Genomic DNA, 19018 nt, shown 5'->3' with positions numbered 1-19018 from the left:
CTCACCCTAAAGTTTATCTTACTCATTGTTATTTTTGCTTTCTTTAAATTTACGTTTTCTGTAGTGCACTTTAAAATTCTTTCTTTTCTGTCAGACAATAAACTTCCCTAGTCTGCCCATCTTTCTGTCATTTCAGCATTGTCATATTTTAAAGCAATTTTTCATTGTTTCCTATAATTCTACTGCTAATAGGATAGTGTTAAAAAAATAAAACTTAAATTCCCTCCCCTCTAGAGATGAAAATTGAGTCTAGTCTGTAACATATCTTGGTAGCATAAAGTCCTTTATAAAATTGTGCATATATATTTTGAAGTTCTGACAGTACGTAATTTTCCTCTTGAATTTTATTTATCTTTTTCCTATTTTATCCTCCACGAACCTTGAACTTTATCTAGCCCTCAACTGTTCTCAAATCTCCATTGTTTTCTGGAAGTGAACTTCACAGCTGTGGGCCTTTGTTGACATTATTTCATCTCCTCTGGGCCTTAAATTATTTTCCCTTCTTCTGAAGTGAAAATTCAGTGAGTGTTTCCAGATACTGTACTTGGGGTCATAACTTGATTTCTCTTAATCTTGTGTGAATCCCCTAACCCCACCGTCAACCCATGTTACTCCTCCAAAGCACTGGTACCCATTGCTATCATTACAGTTAAATGGTTTTCTTGGCTCTATTGGTAACTTGCAGAATTCTAGATTTGCTCTGTGATGGGATAATTTTTATTGTTTGATTAGTTGATTTTCAGTTGACAAACTTAACAATAATATATCTTAAATTCTTTCATTAAGGATTGTTCCTTAATGAATTCTTGCTACAGACATACCAAGGTGGTTATTTCTATGATAAATTCTAAATTATTGGGTGTTCCCCACCACCACCCCAGCCCTTTTATTGTTACTAGATCAATTTCTAGCTGAATGTGGGCTTTCAGGTTAGTTTTGCTTCATCGGGGCTAAGTTCTTTCTTCTGCTGCTGCTGGTCTTCTCTTCCCAGCATCCTCCCCATGTTTCTTGTTTCTCTATAGCATTTACAAGACCCAGTTTAATAACTTAGTGCCTTTTTCTTTCTTTCTTTCTTTCTTTCTTGGCACTCGTTATTTCTTCTTTCTTTGCTGTTAAAGTAATAAGTGTACGTTCCGTTGCACTTGCCTGAGAGTCTTGAACCGGTCTTGGATTTCCCGCCATCTGGGTTCTGGCTGGCGTGCATCCCCCTTTGATGTCTTAATACTTGTTCATTGAACTTGAGTGTGGGGCTTATAGGGCCTGTTTGCTTTTTTTCCCCCAAGATGTGCGCATTTTTTCTTAAGCTTATTTTTCTGTTTTGTGCTGTTATTTTTAATTGCTTTCAACTGGGAGGTGGGGCTGAGAGCAAGATTTGGCTTGAATTTAGCTCTCTTTGCTATTACTCACATTTCCCCAGAAGCCCCACACACGCTTTCTCTCTGCTTTTGCCATACCACTTTTGAAAGGCCGTTGATTCCTGGTATAAATGGTGTTAAGAGGAAGATGGGCTCTGGGTAGGGATGCTCAGGAATTCAGCCCTGTCGTCATGAGCTTGGCCATCTGGAAGTCTCTTCTTGCTCAATGAAATGGAGTAAACATTGTCCATTATGAAATCCACCACACAGGCTGCCAGGGACAAATGGGATCCTACCCAAAGCCAATTGCTGCTCTGACAGGGAAATTGGCTAGTGCTGCCTGAGACTACTCCAGCCTCCCCCGTCCCTGATGTCACGGTTCAGAGCTTGCCGCCTGCCTAGGAAGTTGTAGAAAGCTCCGTAGGTTCTCTCTGTGTATCCTACAGGGCTCCTCGGGCCAGGTTCCTGTCTGATGGCTTTTATGAAAAAATATCTCCTCCCCATTCTGGGGATCTTCTTGGCCTACTACTACTATTCTGCGAATGAGGAATTCAGACCAGGTAAGGACCACTGTGTCTAATTTTGGAGGAATTGATTTAAAAAAACATGGGGGTGGCTGGAGTGTTTCTGAGGACCTTTCCTGATCCTCAAAATTGCTGAACAAGAGGGGACCCTGAGGTGTGACTGTCTTTCTGTGTCCTCCAACCACAGGCTACAGATAATAGGGATGTGGGGAGGGATAATCATGGAGCCAAAAGATTGCCAAGTAGTCCATGCTTTACTTGGCACTCTTAATGTAAAGCAATTTCAGATCCTCTGTGACATGAGGGTAATTCCAATATTTACAACTCAGCCAGATAATTGGGTTCCATGGAGAGACTGATAAGTGGGAGGCAAGAAAGGACTCTGGAGCTGATAATTTAGAAGTGAAGGAAAATCCCTGGAATCTCTATGAGCTCATGTGTTTTGATGACTTTTTGAATTTTATTCCAATTGAGTAAAATTTGATGAGTCCAGAAATGTGTGGAAATCCAGTGTTTTAGCTGAGACCTCTGTCCATGGAGGATTTTAGGAAGGACAGGAGGAAGTCTTAATTTTGAGCAACTAAGCCAAATTCCCATTTCAGAGCATGTTTATGTAAGACTTGAATTATTTATTCATTGATTTATGCACTTTGAGATAAGTTGATCTGGGCTTATAATCTTTAGACTTTGACATAAGGCTGCCCATATCCAGAGAGGGAGGAGGGATGTTGCTGCCAAGTCGCATGTTTCTCACTTCCTTTTGGGGTTTCCCAGAGATGCTCAAAGGAAAGAAAGTGATTGTCACAGGGGCCAGCAAGGGGATCGGGGAAGAGATAGCTTATCATCTGGCGAAGATGGGAGCCCATGTGGTGGTGACAGCGAGGTCAGAAGAAACTCTAAAGAAGGTAAGGGTTCTGTGCCCACAGACACATGTACCCTCACATGCCCAGATGTATTCTTATATATATTCACATATATATACCAACACACAGAAGCTGGCACATCCATGCACAGATGCATACACACACACACATACATACAGGCTCAAACACCCACAGGAATATAAAAATACACATTTAAGTATTCTTTCCCAGGCACACATATATAGACACAAAGTTCTTGAGCTATATATCTCACAGACATACCTATTCACACACATTTACACATGGAGTCACAGATATATAGATGTGTGCTCAGATACCATATTCCAATACCTACTCGTGAATTCATCTTCTTGTACCCATGCGGACTCTCAGACACAGCCCCTCTGATATACTCAGACTCACAAACCTAAGGATATACATACATTCACAAATCTAGGGCTACCCATGTAGAAACTATCTTCCACGCCAATAATGCATTCAGAAACATCTATTCACAGAAACTCATGAGCACAAATTGCGGACTTAAAATTGAGCACAGTGATCATTTGTCCATTTACACCCTACCTGAAATACTTGCAGAAAGTATTTCAGACAGAGGACAAAGATTGTGTCAGGTTACATTTAGCAACACACAAACACACACACACTCACTGAACTCACACTCACACACACACACACACCCCCTTACCACCGTTTCTTATCAAAACAAGGCTGTCAGCAACCTCCCATTTAAACTCCCATTACTTCAGAGACTGCCCCCAAAAGTCTGCAGCCAAAAGTGACACCATTGCCCCTGTGTCCCTGAAGGTGGTATCCCGCTGCCTGGAGCTTGGAGCAGCCTCAGCATACTACATTGCTGGCACCATGGAGGACATGACTTTTGCAGAGCAATTTGTTGCCAAAGCTGGAAAGCTCATGGGTAAGGCTGCTTCTCCCCCCTCCTCTTCCGGATTTTGCTCTATGGATCACCAGGGGGCTTTTGGAAGGGGGAAGGGGAGAGTGAGGGGGAAGTATCAACCCCAGATGATTTCTCTCAACACAGCCATCTCTTGCAGGGGGACTAGATATGCTCATTCTGAACCACATCACCAACAATTCTATGAATCTATTTAGTGATGACATCCACCTCGTGCGCAAAAACATGGAGGTCAACTTCCTCAGTTATGTGGTCCTGAGTGTTGCTGCTTTGCCCATGCTGAAGCAGAGCAACGGAAGCATTGTTATCGTCTCTTCCACAGCTGGTGAGTAGGGCGGGAACCAGTGTGGAAGGTAGGAGCAGGAGAAGTGCCAGGGATGGTGTTGGGGGCTCTGCAGTGAAGATGAATTTTTACAGTTTCCATGCAGAGAAGTAACACAATAAAAACTAGAAGTTGAAATGCTCACGGTGATATTAAGCAAAAGCTGATTAACAGCTACCTACTTGTGGACAGGTAGATATATGAATAAGAAATTTGGTATGTAAACTCAATGAGGAGCATGCATGCCAAGTATAAAACACTGCTAAGAACAAGTGGGACCATAAAAAATGAGGGATTGTTCAAAGTAAATGGGCTACAAGATCTTTGGAAGTTACAGAGAAAGAGCAGCAGGGCAGGGTGCCCACCAGAAGCCTGGTGGTTTGTGATCTACAAATGGAAATCCAAAAGGACACTGGGGAGAATGCTGGAGGTACAGCCTGTCCTGATACTAAGGGAGAGACCTGGTCACGATGGATAAAAAGGACTTTGCTTCCTCCAAGATCAACACTTGTAGATTGGTGAAGTTAGTTGATGCAAAGGTGAAAATGAGAAGTGAAATGTTTTAACAACATACAGTTGCCTGATAAGTGGGTTAAGCTAAGGCAAAATGAAATGAACAACAAAAAAAAACACGCCATATTAACAGACCTGCCTAAGTTGGAGGTGTTCACCAAAGCCTGAACTTGCTACATTAAAAGTCCAATTTAAACAACCCATAGGGTAGAGAGAGAGAGAGCGTGTACAGAGAAATATTCCTGAAGAGAACCCTGTGCGACCAAGAGAGATCCCTGATGCTTTGGAGGGTGGCAACATCAGAAGTTATCACCAGTAAAAAGCCAGAGAGTTTCTAGCTTGGGGGAGTCATAGGCCCATTTCATCTTGGGTCCAGGAGAGAAATTCTACACTCATTTGTTGATGAGTCAGTTAGAAGGATGTGGCTAGAAGATGCAAACACCAGGATCAAAACCACATCTCAATGTGGTTCCTCCCAACATAAAAACAAATAACCTAGAGGGCTCTGTAAATTCTTAAGTACTTCACAAATGTTAGCTATTACTGTAATAAGAACACCATCTATGTTGTAAAGGGTTCTACTTCCTGGACGGGAAAGCTCTGCATAGCCATGGGATAAAAGGGCAGTGTGTCTGTGCTACCCGCCAAACAGGGTGATTGATATGCATCCCTGTGCTTCCCAGACAACACAGACGCCCCACCCCTCTCCAGACACAGCCTCTCTCTGGGCTGAAAGGAAGGGAGAGCTTCTAGATGCATACTGAGTGGGAGGGTGCTGGGCACATCCCCATTCCATCCTAGGGCATTAGCAAAACCCTTCACATCAATCATGGAGTAGGTGGCTTTAATGATTTCAGTTGATTAAATAGTACATCCACTCTAGGCGAAGGGTGTGCTTCATCTTTGGCTACAGAATTTAACTTTCTATGATGTACACACAGTCTAAATATCCTCGCAAGGAGCAAGAATTACTGTAAAAGTCCAGGCGCAGGATGAAATTCTGATAACCTCTATCTCTACACATCTTCTAAACCTACCAAATGTCACTTGGTAATTTTCATGGACTCTGAGAGTTGGGAATCTAGTTGAACTACTACCCTTGGTGGCTGTTTTTGAATAGCCAAAAGAATTCAGCCTGTTTGCTTTGAAGTGTGTCTGTGAATCTGCAAAGTACAGACACTTCTCTTTCTCTCCCTAACTGAAGAATTTCTCTGTTCTATGCTATATTCGCTTAAACAGTCAGCAAACGTGTTCATTAATCCTTCCTGCTTAAAATCGGAATTTCACAAACATGGGATGCCAAACCTCAAATTGATCCTAAGGTCAGCCAAAGAGTATTGGGGTAGATTTTTGATCATTCCTTTCAGGGAATGCACTAAGGCGTTTTTTGAATTACAGTGATAAGCAATTGTTTTTACCCCCAGCGCATTTCCAGGTATTGCATTACATGGAAATCCTATACTTTTAGTATGTTCTTTGAAGGCTTAGCTACTTCTTTTGCGTCAATAGAGACAGTATTGCTACTCTGGGAACTTCTTTACAGTCCACATCCATCCACATTCAACACCATTTTTGACTCTTACTGATCAAGTTTCTATGTATACGTAACATCTAGTTACATAGATTAGTCTCCCCTCCTTCCACCATGTGCTAGTTTGAACATTAGTTGAGCTACTATAACAAAAACTCAAATTTACAATGGCTTAAACAAGTCAAAATCTATTTTTCACTCATGAAACAGCCTGGGGTAAGCAGTCCAGAGCTGATATGGCAGTTCTGCCCCACGAAGTTGTCTAGGAAACTTTCTATCTCGGAACCACTATCCCTGGGGTGTTATCCTCACCTGTGTGTCCAAGATGGCTCATTATCTTGTCAGAATTCTAGCTAGAGAAAACTGAGAAAGAAGAAAGATATAACCTGAAAGTTGTACCCTTTTCTTCTGCCACAACTGGCTGCAATTGTGGTCTTTATGCAAAGTAGACTTGTGTCCACCTGAAAATCATGGGTTCTGTTTCTGTAAAAGACGCTGATGTTGATAAACAACTAACAGTCTCCCTGACATCACCCATGCCAAGATGCACATAAGAATAGAAGGCAGTATTCCCTCCAGGCCGCCCCACAGGTGTAGCCCATACCATGCACACCCACCCTAGACCCAATCTCTCTCACATTCAAGGTCCATCACTAAAACAAAACCCCTCCCATTAGGCAGTGGTGCAGGGGCCGGTGGGGTAGGTGAAAGGATGGACAGAGAATGCCTAGATGGTATTTGTGAAACAAACTGAGCAGAGATGTTAATAACACAATTTGAAAAAAATTACTGAATTGGGCAGAGAAAATTTGAAAACATCTGGAACAAGTTTATCTACCATTAGTTAAAATGGATCTTCTTGATTTCAGTTCAATTTTAGACAAGTAAAGTAATTTCATTTTCACGCCCCTTGGCTCTGTGAACCCCAATAACTGTGCCACGTCACATCAGTGGCATACATGACAGCTAGAACCCAGCATCTAACACTGCTTCTCTGCCCCTCCTTCACTCCCTCTCAGGGCAGTCATGGACAAAGTCTGTGATTCCTCTGCCCCTTTCTCTTCTCAGGACCCATTTATCCTCACCTCATATGAAGTCTTTTTCAATCCTCACCAGAGTCCTTTAAATGTTTCCTCTTCCTCTTATCTACTACATTTTGGTAAATTACCTTTAGGAATCCTACTTCCTCTCTATTTCTCTTCTTTGGCTTCATCAGTGATACAAATATTACTAACAACAGTTGTGATACAAATGCTAACCACACCGGGCCAGGATAAGTGTGGGGATATCGATTCTTCTGTATCAAGAAAAGTGTAAGGCGTATTTTGAAGTGAAACTAGACATAATAAAAGACTGGGTTTTTTAAATGTTCAAAATGAAAAACACATCAAAAGGAATAAAAGAATCTTGCCAATAACCTCTGAATTCTCAGGCCTCTCTTTGGAAGCTCCCTCAGTATCTCCAGTTACCTATTCATTTTTCTCCAAGTAAATTGTTTAAAAAGATCAACTTTCAGTATATGTATAGACACACATTTTTTTTTAAGTCTTATTCAAATACATTCCTTTTCTGGTTTATTCATTTCCAGCATGGTTTCATACTATTTTTTTATGTAAATGTGTACTATTGCAGGCACAATATGAGCTGACTAGCCAGGGGCAAATATCTCATAAGACAATGCTTTTGTGGGAAAACTCAAACCAATGTATGAAGTCACTCGTTGGACCTTAATCTAATTGTCAGTTGAGGGTTTCCTGTGTGGTCTAAACCTTTTTCAAAAATTCAACACTACAAAGAGGAAAAACAAAAACAGGTTTCTCAACTACACTGTCAACTAACAGGATTTGGAATATCCATAATGGTGTTTTGCATAAACACAAGGATACACAGATGCTAATCTCATCCTGGCCTTCAGTTCTGGCATACTCACTTTTTCCTGAAAGGTAGACCAATGCCTCAATGTGTGGATATGACTTGGGGTCCAGTGGAGATGCGGAAGGGGGGCAAAGTCAAGGTCTAGGATGCAAAGGGGCCTAGGAACTAGAGTAGAAAGGGGTGATTTATCCCTCACCCAATTGTTCTAATTTTTCTCAGAAAAGGTGAATCTTTACCCTTAAAACTAATCACCTCAGAAACAACTTTTGGAAACCACAATTTCCAAGATGAGTGGAAATGCTTATGAATGTGAGTATAGGTATTTGCAGGGGGGTAGGTAGGGGGAAAGGCTGCTGCAAGTTTGGATTATTTGGAGAGGAATGGGGAGAAACATGGGGAGGGGAGGTGTGTGTGTATAGATATGTCATCTATGGGGCCTGGAAGAAGGCCATAATGGAGATCAGAGTAAGAATCAACAACCTAAAAATTCCAGGAGTCATTGTCACCTAAATTCAAGAGATTGTGTTCAGGCAGAACCTGAAGGATTGAGACAGAACCTGCTGGACTCACCTTTGAGTTCAATGTTGTATCTACCCCCCAAGAGGGGCAAGAGGAGATTTGAACAGGGAAGAAAAGACTCCTTGATGGAGACAGTGACAGTTTAGTGCAGGCTGAGAACAATGCAATGCTATCTGTGACAACCATCGCCCCACATTTCTCCCTTGAAAAGCTGGGTGGAGCCTAAGTAGTCAAGGCTACTTAAGCCTGCTAGACGATCGATTTCATTAAAGACCCTTCCTGATGCAAACAGCAGTGTTCCACCACGATTCATGTCTTTATTACTCGCCAAGAGGTTTGAGAAGGCTTATGACAAATACACTGTATTTGGGAATATACAAACAGAAAACACGGTCTTAAGACCAGAAAAATATTAAAATGCCAAAATTAGACTCAACATAGATGCTGTGCTTAAGTTTCAAATTTGGCTCTTGAATTTTCTTAACAAAAAGAAAAAGAATAAGATTGGTACATAGATAAGATTATACTCAAAAAAAGGAAGTACTGCAGGAAACAAGTAATTTCTGAAATAAATTTCTCATAAAAGATGGTAAATTGAAGGCACAAAGTAATGGAAAGAGCAATACCCACAACAACTTTTTTAAATGTTTCTGTGATTATAAAAGTTACACATACGTACATACTGTGAAAATTTGAAAAATGAAGAAAATATAAAGCTGAAATAAAAATCATCCATAGTCATGCCAATATTTTGGAGAATTTCCTTCCAGATAGCTATAGATATGGAAATGGGTATAGATATAAATATAGTACAGTTTATTTTCCTACTGCCAGATCTTTACATTTTACTATTTTAAAAATCCTACAATAAATGTTCTTGTACATAAATCTGTGGCTAATTTGATGATTATTTCCTTGATAAATTCTTAGCACTATATTCACTGGGTGAAATGATGGGAACATTTTTAAGGCTTTTGGTACATATTTCAAAATTGCTTTAGACAAAATGAAAAATAAAATATTAGACTTTGAAATAAACAAAAATAAAAATCAATTTAAATGAATATGAGATTCTTCCCACCCTGAGTAAATATATGAGTGCTCATCTCACACCCATTTGACAGAGTTAACAAAGCTTTCAGTGATTGACAATTTTGTCGGTAAAAGAAAGAGGTGTTTAGTAGTCATCATTTGAATCTGTTTACTTGTGAGATGGAACATGAGGACCCTGTCCCCTTGAGAGTAATGCTACTCTGTTTTTGATTACCATTTTATCCTTAATTCCTACAACAGCACCTGGCATATTTCATTAATTAATAATGGTAATTAGTGAATGAATTCCATTTTCACGTATTTATAGGCTATTTATGTTTTTTGTTCTGTGAATTGTTTTTCCATGTCCTTGCTCCTTGAGATGTTAGCAAAACTTCTCTAACAATAAATGCAGCAAATTGAGCTCATATACAGCTTCTTGTTGTAGACTTTGACAAAGACATATCGCTGAAACACAGCTAAATATAAAGTCAATAAAGTGAAAGGTGAATTTGACATGGTGTGAACATATAGCTTTAGATGGTTGACCTTGACCCAAGGAGGAGTCCTGTTGAAAGAAGAAGTATTGATCTCACTGAGGAGAGGTCCACTAACAGTACTTCAAGAGGAGGAATGGCTGGGGAGAGAGTATAACTTTACATCTGAGAGACGTATTCTACAGATAAACTTGCGCAAGTGCTCCCCAAATGTATTCATTCATTTAATCAAAAAATTTGAATTGAGGATCCCCTCTGAGCCAGGCACTGTGCCAGGCGCTGGGACTATTGCAGTGAGGAAGAAAGACAACATGGAGCTGACATTCTAGTGGAAGCCAATCGGTACCACGCTGTTTATGGTTATAAAAGACCTGAGGGTAACTGAATATCCACCACTAGTGACAGGTTCCTAAATTGTAGTGAAATACGATGTGCATTTTTTTATTGAGGTTATGATAGTTTACAACATCGTGAAATTTCAGTTGTACGTTATTTGTCAGTCACCAAATAGATGTGCCCCTTCACCCTTTGTGCCCACCCACCCATCCCCCTTCTCCCTGGTAACCACTAAATAGTTCTCTTTGTCCATGTGTTTGTTTATCTTCCACATATGAGTGAAATCATTCAGTGTTTGTCTTTCTCTGTGTGGCTTATTTCACTTAACATAATACTCTCAAGGTCCATCCATGTTGTTGCAAATGGAACGATTTTGTCATTTTTTATGGCTGAGTAGTATTCCATTGTGTATATATACCATATCTTCTTTATCCAATCATCAGTTGATGGACACTTGGGTTGCTTCCACATCTTGGCTATTGTGAATAATGCTGCAATGAACATAGGGATGCATAAGCCTTTTTGAATTGTTGATTTCAAGTTCTTTGGATAGATACCCAGTAGTGGGATAGCTGGGTCATATGGTATTTCTATTTTTAGTTTTTTGAGAAATCTCCATACTGTTTTCCATAGTGACTGCACCAGTTTGCATTCCTACCAACAGTGCATGAGGGTTCTTTTTTCTCCACAACCTCTCCAACATTTGTTATTTTTTGTCTTAGTTATTATAGCCATTCTATTGGGTGTAAGGTGATATCTTAGTGTCGCTTTGATTTGCGTTTCCCTGATGATCAGTGATGTTGACCATCTTTTCATGTGCCTATTGGCCATCTGTATATCTTCTTTGGAGAAATGTCTGTTCATATCCTTTTCCCATTTCTTGATTGTGTTGTTTGATTTTTTTGTTGTTGATTTGTGTGAGTTCTTTATATATTATGGATATTAACCCCATGTCAGATATATGATTTGAAAATGTTTTTTCCCAGTTAGTGGGTTGCCTTTTCATTTCAACTCTGGTTTCCCTTGCCTTGTAGAATCTCTTTAGTCTGATGAAGTCCCACTTGTTTATATTCTTTTTATATATTCTTTTGTTTATATATTTTATATATTTATATTTATATATTTATATATTCTTTTGTTTCCTTTGTCCAAGAAGAGATGGTGTTCAAAAAGATCCTTTTAAGACTGATGTCAAACAGTGTACCACCTATATTTTCTTCTAGAAGTTTTATGGTTTCAGATCTTACCTTCAAGTCTTTGATCCATTTTGCATTTATTTTTGTCAATGGCATAAGAGAATGGTCTACTTTCATTCTTTTACATGCAGTTGTCAGGTTTTCCCAAGACCGTTTATTGAAGAGACTTTCCTTTCTCCATTGTATGTTCTTAGCTCCTTTGTCAAAGATTAGCTGTCCATAGATGTGTAGTTTTATTTCTGGGCTTTCAATTCTGTTCCATTGATCTGTGTGCCTGTTTTTGTACCAGTAGCATGCTGTTTTGGTGACTATAGCTTTGTAGTATATTTTGAAGTCACAGATTGTGATGCCTCCAGCTTTGATCTTTCTTCTCAGGATTGGTTTATCAATTCAGGGTCTTTTGTTGCCCCATATGAATTTTAGAGTTCTTTGTTCTATTTCCGTGAAGAATGTCGTTGGGATTCTATTGAATCTGTAGATTGCTTTAGGTAGTATGGACATTTGAACTATGTTTATTCTTCCAGTCCATGTGCATGGAATGTCTTTCCATTTCTTTATGTCGTCATCTATTTCTTTCAGTAAAGTCTTGTAGTTTTCATTGTATAGGTCTTTCACTTCCTTGGCTAAATTTATTTAAAGATATTTTATTCTTTTTGTTGCAATTGTGAATGAGATTGTGTTCTTGAGTTCTCTTTCTGTTAGTTCATTATTACAGTATAGAAATGCAACCAATTTTTGTAAGTTGACTTTGTACCCTGCAACTTTGCTGTAATTGTTGATTATTTCTAATAGCTTTCCAATGGATTTTTTAGGGTTTTCTATATATAAAATCATGTCATCTGCAAACAGAAGAGTTTCACTTCTTCATTGCCTTTTTGGATTCCTTTTATTTCTTTTTCTTTCCTAATTACTCTGGCCAAAAGCTCCAGTGCTGTGTTGAATAGGAGTGGCAAGAGTGGGCACCCTTGTCTTGTTCCTGTTCTCAGAGGGATGGCTTTTGTTTTTTCCCCATTGAGTATGATGTCGGCTGTGGGTTTGTCATATATGGTCTTTATTATGTTGAAGTACTTTCCTTCTATACCCATTTTATTGAGAGCTTTTATCACAAATGATTGTTGGATCTTGTCAAATGCTTTCTCAGCATCTATTAAGATGGTCATGTGGTTTTTGTTCCTCATTTTGTTAATATGGTGTATCACATTGATTGATTTGTGGATGTTGAACTGTACATATTTTTATACATACTGACTATAAAAATCATATGTTTAAAGGAAAAGTAATTTAAAGAACAGTATATATAGTATGAACTCAACAGTGTTTAAAGAAAAAGGCTTTTACCTTTCATTTTACACATTGCAGAACTGCTTATTGTACAACGACCATGGTATGAATTTTATTAGAATAATTTTTTAAAAGAAAAGTAAGGGATAGAGTTCTATATGGTAACCAAAAATGAAATATTTCTCCTCTCTGGATTGCTTACTTCAGGAGGACAGAGATTGGACTCAATCTCACAAGTAAACAAAAAATTTCAAATGATGAAAACTAATAAAATACCCAATACAAATTACTAAATACCATAGTGGAGATGAGGGTGAGTTTTCTGCTGTTTTGGGGTGGGGGGTTTGGTTTTTTTTGTTTGCCTACAAAAATATCAATTATTGAAAACTTCATTAACTCCACAAAGTAGGTGTGAGATGAGCACCTTCATATACTCCTGGTGGGAAAGAGTGTGGTTTTTTAATTCATTAACTGGTTTTCACTATTGTTTTCAAAAGTCTAGTCCTTCATTTTTCTTTTTATCTAAAGCAATCTGGCAATATGATACATAGAGCCTTAAAAGTGTTCCCATCATTTCACCCAGAAAATATAATGCTAAGAATCTATCAAGGAGTAATCATCAGTCCAATCACAGATATATGTACAAGAATGTTTATCTAGGATTTTTTTCAACGTGTCTATGAACCTACAAGCAAAGCTACTAATGCTAAAAATAGTCAACTAACATACGCCTGAAGTCAGCCATCACAGTCAATTGAAAGTCAGAATCCAATTAATCTACCGGCATAGTCGATTTTATTATATGGGCTTTAAATTATTTAACGTTTTTCCGAGAAGTTATCTGGTTCAGGAACTCCCACGTAATAAGTGCATATAGTAAATCCTTTATTCCTAGCATTAGAAAATTATTCTTTCTTGTGCTCTCTAAATAAATAAATGTTGAACCATATTTGAAGAACATCATTTTGAAGGAGTGCCAAATCACTGGCTCACGTCTGTTTCAGTCCATCCCTGGGGAGACAGCTGGCCTTATGGGAATTGCAGCTGAGAAGCCACCAGGAAATAAGACCACCCCAGGATCTCCCGGAGATAGCATGGTCATGCCATACCTGCTTCCCTCAGTACATCTGCTCCTCTTTCTTCTCTATTAGCCTCTGCTTCATTTGGTACACAGTTCGACCTGGCTGCCACAGTCCCTCTCTCAGCATAACAACTCTCAATACAGTTTTGACTTCTGCCCCATTGCCAACTCTCTTAGTCTTTCAATCTCCCAATTCCAAGCTCCCCCCAAGAAGAGGTATCTTACTGGCTCAGCTGAATTTTACAAGTCAATCCCCCAAGCCATTCATGATCACCAGCCTAGAGAGGTACAATCATTGGCCCATGTCTAATCAGAAAGGCCACAGGGAGGGCAGAATTAGGTTAGAAGCAGGGTAGGCAATGGTAGACGTGTCTGAGTCACTTGGATAATCTTCCTTAAATGTTGCTTCTTGTCAGCGCGAGTTCTCAAACTTGATGGGACAGGTTTGTGTCAGGGAGCAGGAGTGGCAGCTTGAATTAGGATATCAAGACTGAGATGAGAAGGAGGTCCACACAAGGGCAGTAATGGTAGCCTGGTGTGAAGTGTCAGAGCTCAAATGGGCCTGGGGGGTGTCTATGTGGCACCTGGCATGAAGTGTCAGAACTAAGAAAGGTGAAGAGGGCATCTGCAAATAGGGCTACAATGGGGCAGCCCGATGTGGAGTGAAGAGGGCATCCGTGTGGCCTGGCACAGGGAATCAGAGCCCAGGTGAGAGGAGAAGGGCATCCACACAGAGGGCACAGAAGCAACTGAAGAATAATCACATTCAGGGGGCATTAATCAAGTAAGTAATGTATGTTGAGGATAATGGAAGCTAGGTTCTCACTGTCAATGTTACAAATACGAAAAGGAAGAAAATTCTAATGAACCCTTGTGATGTTGAATTGGAATCAGAGGTGTCGGTACAAATCAACAGTTTTTAATGTACATGGATAGATATAGAAATACAGATGTCTGTATCTATGTATGTGTGCATATATTCCCTAACTGCCCACTGAGAGGACCTGGGAGCACACTTAGCACCCGGGTCTTGGTTTCTAAATATCATTCTCCACTAAAAGGAACCAAGACTTCTTGGAGAAATTATTGAGTCCATAGCGGTGGCAGGAAAGATAGAAGATGAAGCTGAAAATCTTGTTGTGCCATTAAGTAAAGAATTGCTCAAAGAATAATAGGGACGCGTTACTAGGACACAGAAACCCTAAGGGGCTTTCACTAGCCAAATCTGGGATCACTGGGACATTCAAATAAATAATGATAATGACAGATTGTAAACCATTTTGTACAATGAGATTCCATAATGACATAAATAAGTACACGAATGAATAAATGAGAAGAGGAGGTTTTTCCATGAAGTGGAACGCCAAATGATAAATATGGAAGGAATGATGAAATTAGAAAAATCACCATTTGGCAACCATCATAGTAATAATTCACCCAGAGAGCATCAATGGATGCTAAACTTAGTGGGTAAAAGTTTAATAAGAAACACAATATTTACATAGTCTCGAAGTACCACTGCACTCAACAGCAAAAGACAAACAACCCAATTCAAAAATGAGCCAAGGACTTGAATAGACATTTCTCCAAAGAAGACACACAAATGGCCAACAAATACATGAAAAGATGCTCAACACCACTAATTGTCAGAGAAATGCAAACCAAAATCACAAGGAGATATCACCTCACAACTGTTTGGATGGCCTTTATCAAAAAAACCTAGAAAATAACAAGTGTTGGCAAGGATGTGGAGAAATTGGAACCCTTGCACACTGTTGGTGGGAATGTAAAATGATGCAGCTGCTGTGGAAAGTAGTATGGAGGTTCCTCAAAGAATTAAAAATAGAATTACCATGTAATCCAGAAATTCCATTCCTGGGTATATACTCAAAAGAATTGAAAGCAGAATCTCAAAGAGATATTTGCACCCCCATGTTCATAGCAGCATTATTCACAATAGCTAAAATGTGGAAGCAACCCAAGTGTCCATCAACAGATAAATGGATAAGTAAAATGTGGTGTACATATATATATACACACATACACACACACACACACACACATACACACACACACACACACAAACAATTCAGCCTTAAAAAGAAAGGAAATTCTGACACATTCTACGATATGGATAAACCTTAAGGACATTGTTCTAAGCAAAATAAACCAGTCACAAAAAGACAAATACTGTATGATTACACTTATAGGAGACACTTAGTATATCAAATCACAGAGATAGAAAGTAGAATGGTGGTTGCCAGAAGCTGGAGAGAGAGGAGAATGGGGAGTTATTGCTAATGGGTATAGAGTTTCAGTTTTGCAAGATGAAAAGGGCTCTGGAGATGCATGGTGGTGATGGTTGCACGACAATCAGAATGTCCTTAATGTCGTTGAAGTGTACACTTAGAAATGGTTAAGACAGTCAAAAAAAAAGTACCATTCTATAAAATACTTAATTATTACAAGGGAAAAAAGAATAATTTTACAGTGGAGAGACCTGACAGAATCAAATGATCAAAGCTAATTAACATCACCGCGAATGGAATAAATTGAAATCATGTATCACTGATGGGATGCGCAGTGAAGAGAAGACAGTTACTTCTGTGATCCTGCCAAAAATGGATTGCCTGAATCAAATCATGAGGAAACATCAGAAAAATCCAAACTAAGGGACATTCATCCGAAGTGTGCTGGTAAATCTTTAACAACTAGTCCTCCAGAAGGGGAAAATAGAAAATCTGATTTGTAACATTTCTGTGGCATAAATAATCTCATGATGGCCATATCAACATGACATCAATTTGCTTGCAAAATTCATGAAAATCGAACAGTCTGTTGTCACGCTTCAGTATGAGCCAACTCCAGCATATCACCGTGTACAAAATTATTGCTAGTACTCTTCAACAGTGTCAAGGTCATGAAAGTTGAGGAAACACTGGGGAATGTTCCAGCTTGAAGGAAGCTGAAAAGTCATGACAACTAAATGCAACATGAAATCCTTGATTAGATCTTTTGCTATATATGATATTATTGAGACAAATGGCAAAACTTGAATGGGGTCTGTGAATTAGATGGCAAGGATATAGCACTGTTAATGTAGTAGGTTGAATGGTGGCCCTCAAAAAGATATGTCTACATCCTAACTCCCTGAACCCATGTATGTGACTTTATTAGGAAACAGGGTCTTTGCAGGTATAGTTGGGTTAAGGATCTTGCAATGAGATCCTCCAGGACTATCTGGGTGGGCCCTAAATCCAATGACAAGTGTCGTTATAAGAGACAGAAAAGAAGACAGAGACAGAGGAGACGAGGAGAAGGCCATGTGAAGATAAGAGGAGTTTGCAGTGGTGTAGCCATGAGGAATGCTGACAGCCACTAGAAGCTGGAAACGGCAATGGAGGATTCTCTCTGTCCTAGAGCCTTTTCAGGGAGTGCAGCCCTGCCAACACCTTCCTTTCAGACTTCTGGTCTTCAGAACTGTGAGAAAATAAATTTCTCTTGTCTTAAGTCACCCAGCTGGTAGTAATTTATTATGGCAGGCCTAGGAAATGAATAAAGCACCTTCTTCATTTTGACGGTTATGTGGGAGAATGTCCCTATGTGTAGGAAATGCATGCTAACGTATTCAGGAGCAATGTGACAGCAGGTCAGCAATTATCTCAATTATAGGAATTCCTCTCAAATAATTCAGGAAGGCGGGGGTGGGAGGAGGTCACTTGTACTATTCTTTCAATTCTTTCAGTACTTTGAAATTATTTCAAAGAAAAAAAAATCCCCATCCTAGGTGTCTAGTGACTTGGAGGAGGTGAGGGTGGATTTTCTGGGACTTTTCACGGGTTCCATGGAGATCCCCTGAAGGAGACACCCTTGGCATGAACAGTGCTTCCTCTAACTCACTCCTTGCAGCTGCCTCCTCAGCTCCAGGGCTTCCATCAGCCCAGCCCTCTTGACCCAGTCCACCTACCATCCCTGGGCAGATGACCCCAGGCCAGTCCCCCTCCACAGGATCCACATTTGGTCTCTGGGAAGCCTGCCGCTCGTGGATATATTTGATCCCACCATTCACTCAGCTTCACTCTCAAGCTAGGGCAGTTCCAGCCCTGCCTTTTGCCTTTAGACTTTCAAATGTGAATCAAATACCAACCCCTAAATTCCAGGGGACAGTTGCAAAGGTCTCCAAATAATCCTCTTGAAGTTGCTTTCCTGTGGCTAAGGTGAAGGGAGTGCAAATGCTGCCCCTGCCCTTTGGTGGATCAACAGACAGACAACTCTCCCTTCTGCAAGCACTATTTAGGCTGGATGGATGTGAATGATTAGGTAATGCTGGCGGAACTGGTTTGGGCCCACCCTTTAACTGTGGGGGTTCTTAGAATCTATTCTTGCCTTGGGAGCTGTGCTGACGCTCTGAGACAACAGGAGGAATCACGTGTCATAGACCCCATACGTGCACAGAAACACTCTTGCCAAAATCAGCTTCTGAAATTTACTAAGCAGTTTTATCTGACTTATCTCTGCAGCATTTTGTGCTATTTCAACACCATACTCTCCTCCCTTGTCTTCGGCCAAAACACTCCCCTGGGTTTCCTCCAGCTGTTCTGACTGCCCCTTCTCAGGATTTTTCATCTTCCCAATCTTTTTGTTGGATTCCTCAGGATTCTTTCCATCCTAAACCCTCTTCTCTTTTCACTCAACATACTTTCCCTGGGCAATCCCATCCATTCCCCTTGCTTCAATTATCGTCGGATGTGAGTTGTCTCAATACTTATGACAACACCTCAGGTTCTCCAAAGCCTAGAGTAGAAGATGGGTTTATCTTTAGAACTCGACTCCAGTCAAACAACTAAAGAGTTTAGACCATGAGGGTCCTGACTGAAAAAAGATTTTTAGGAAGAGCTGAAAAAGGGGGGCAGGATCCAGGATGAGTTCCCAGCCTCGAGGCTGTGGTGGCCTGGTGAAGCTCAAGTTGGGGCACGCTTAATGGAAGTTATGGCGCATTTGCCTGGGGTCACTTTGAAAGTCTGAAGGCATGCAGGCAGGAATGAAGCTTTTCAATCCTGTACTTTCTTTCTGAGCTCTCAATTAAAGCAGTTTAAAATCTTCCTTTGAAATGGAAACAATTTTAAAATCTCAGCAAGGCAGTTGGGGCTAGAGGG

General features: G+C 40.0%; 1 protein-coding gene and 1 long non-coding RNA gene across 4 annotated transcripts in view; one reads left to right on the top strand and one right to left on the bottom strand.

Moving 5' to 3' along the window:
* Positions 1 to 19018, top strand: part of HSD11B1 (hydroxysteroid 11-beta dehydrogenase 1) — a 44638-nt gene that overhangs the window by 12339 nt on the left and 13281 nt on the right. Inside the window, exons 2-5 of one of the 3 annotated variants that reach the window (XM_008516575.2) lie at positions 1802 to 1915; positions 2654 to 2784; positions 3571 to 3682; positions 3819 to 4004. In XM_008516575.2, coding sequence (XP_008514797.1) covers positions 1828 to 1915; positions 2654 to 2784; positions 3571 to 3682; positions 3819 to 4004 — 517 coding nt within the window. In that variant the 5' untranslated portion in view covers positions 1802 to 1827. Of the gene's footprint in view, positions 1 to 1625; positions 1916 to 2653; positions 2785 to 3570; positions 3683 to 3818; positions 4005 to 19018 lie in introns of all 3 variants that reach the window. The other 2 variants (XM_008516582.2, XM_070591034.1) reach the window with 2 other exon arrangements.
* The window catches only part of LOC139078870 (uncharacterized), a 47858-nt gene that overhangs the window by 27261 nt on the left and 1579 nt on the right, over positions 1 to 19018 (bottom strand). The window lies entirely within an intron of this gene.

This window comes from Equus przewalskii, chromosome 23 (genome assembly GCF_037783145.1).
Source record: "Equus przewalskii isolate Varuska chromosome 23, EquPr2, whole genome shotgun sequence".
NCBI lineage: Eukaryota > Metazoa > Chordata > Mammalia > Perissodactyla > Equidae > Equus > Equus przewalskii.
This window is presented reverse-complemented; position numbering and strand designations above follow the sequence as displayed.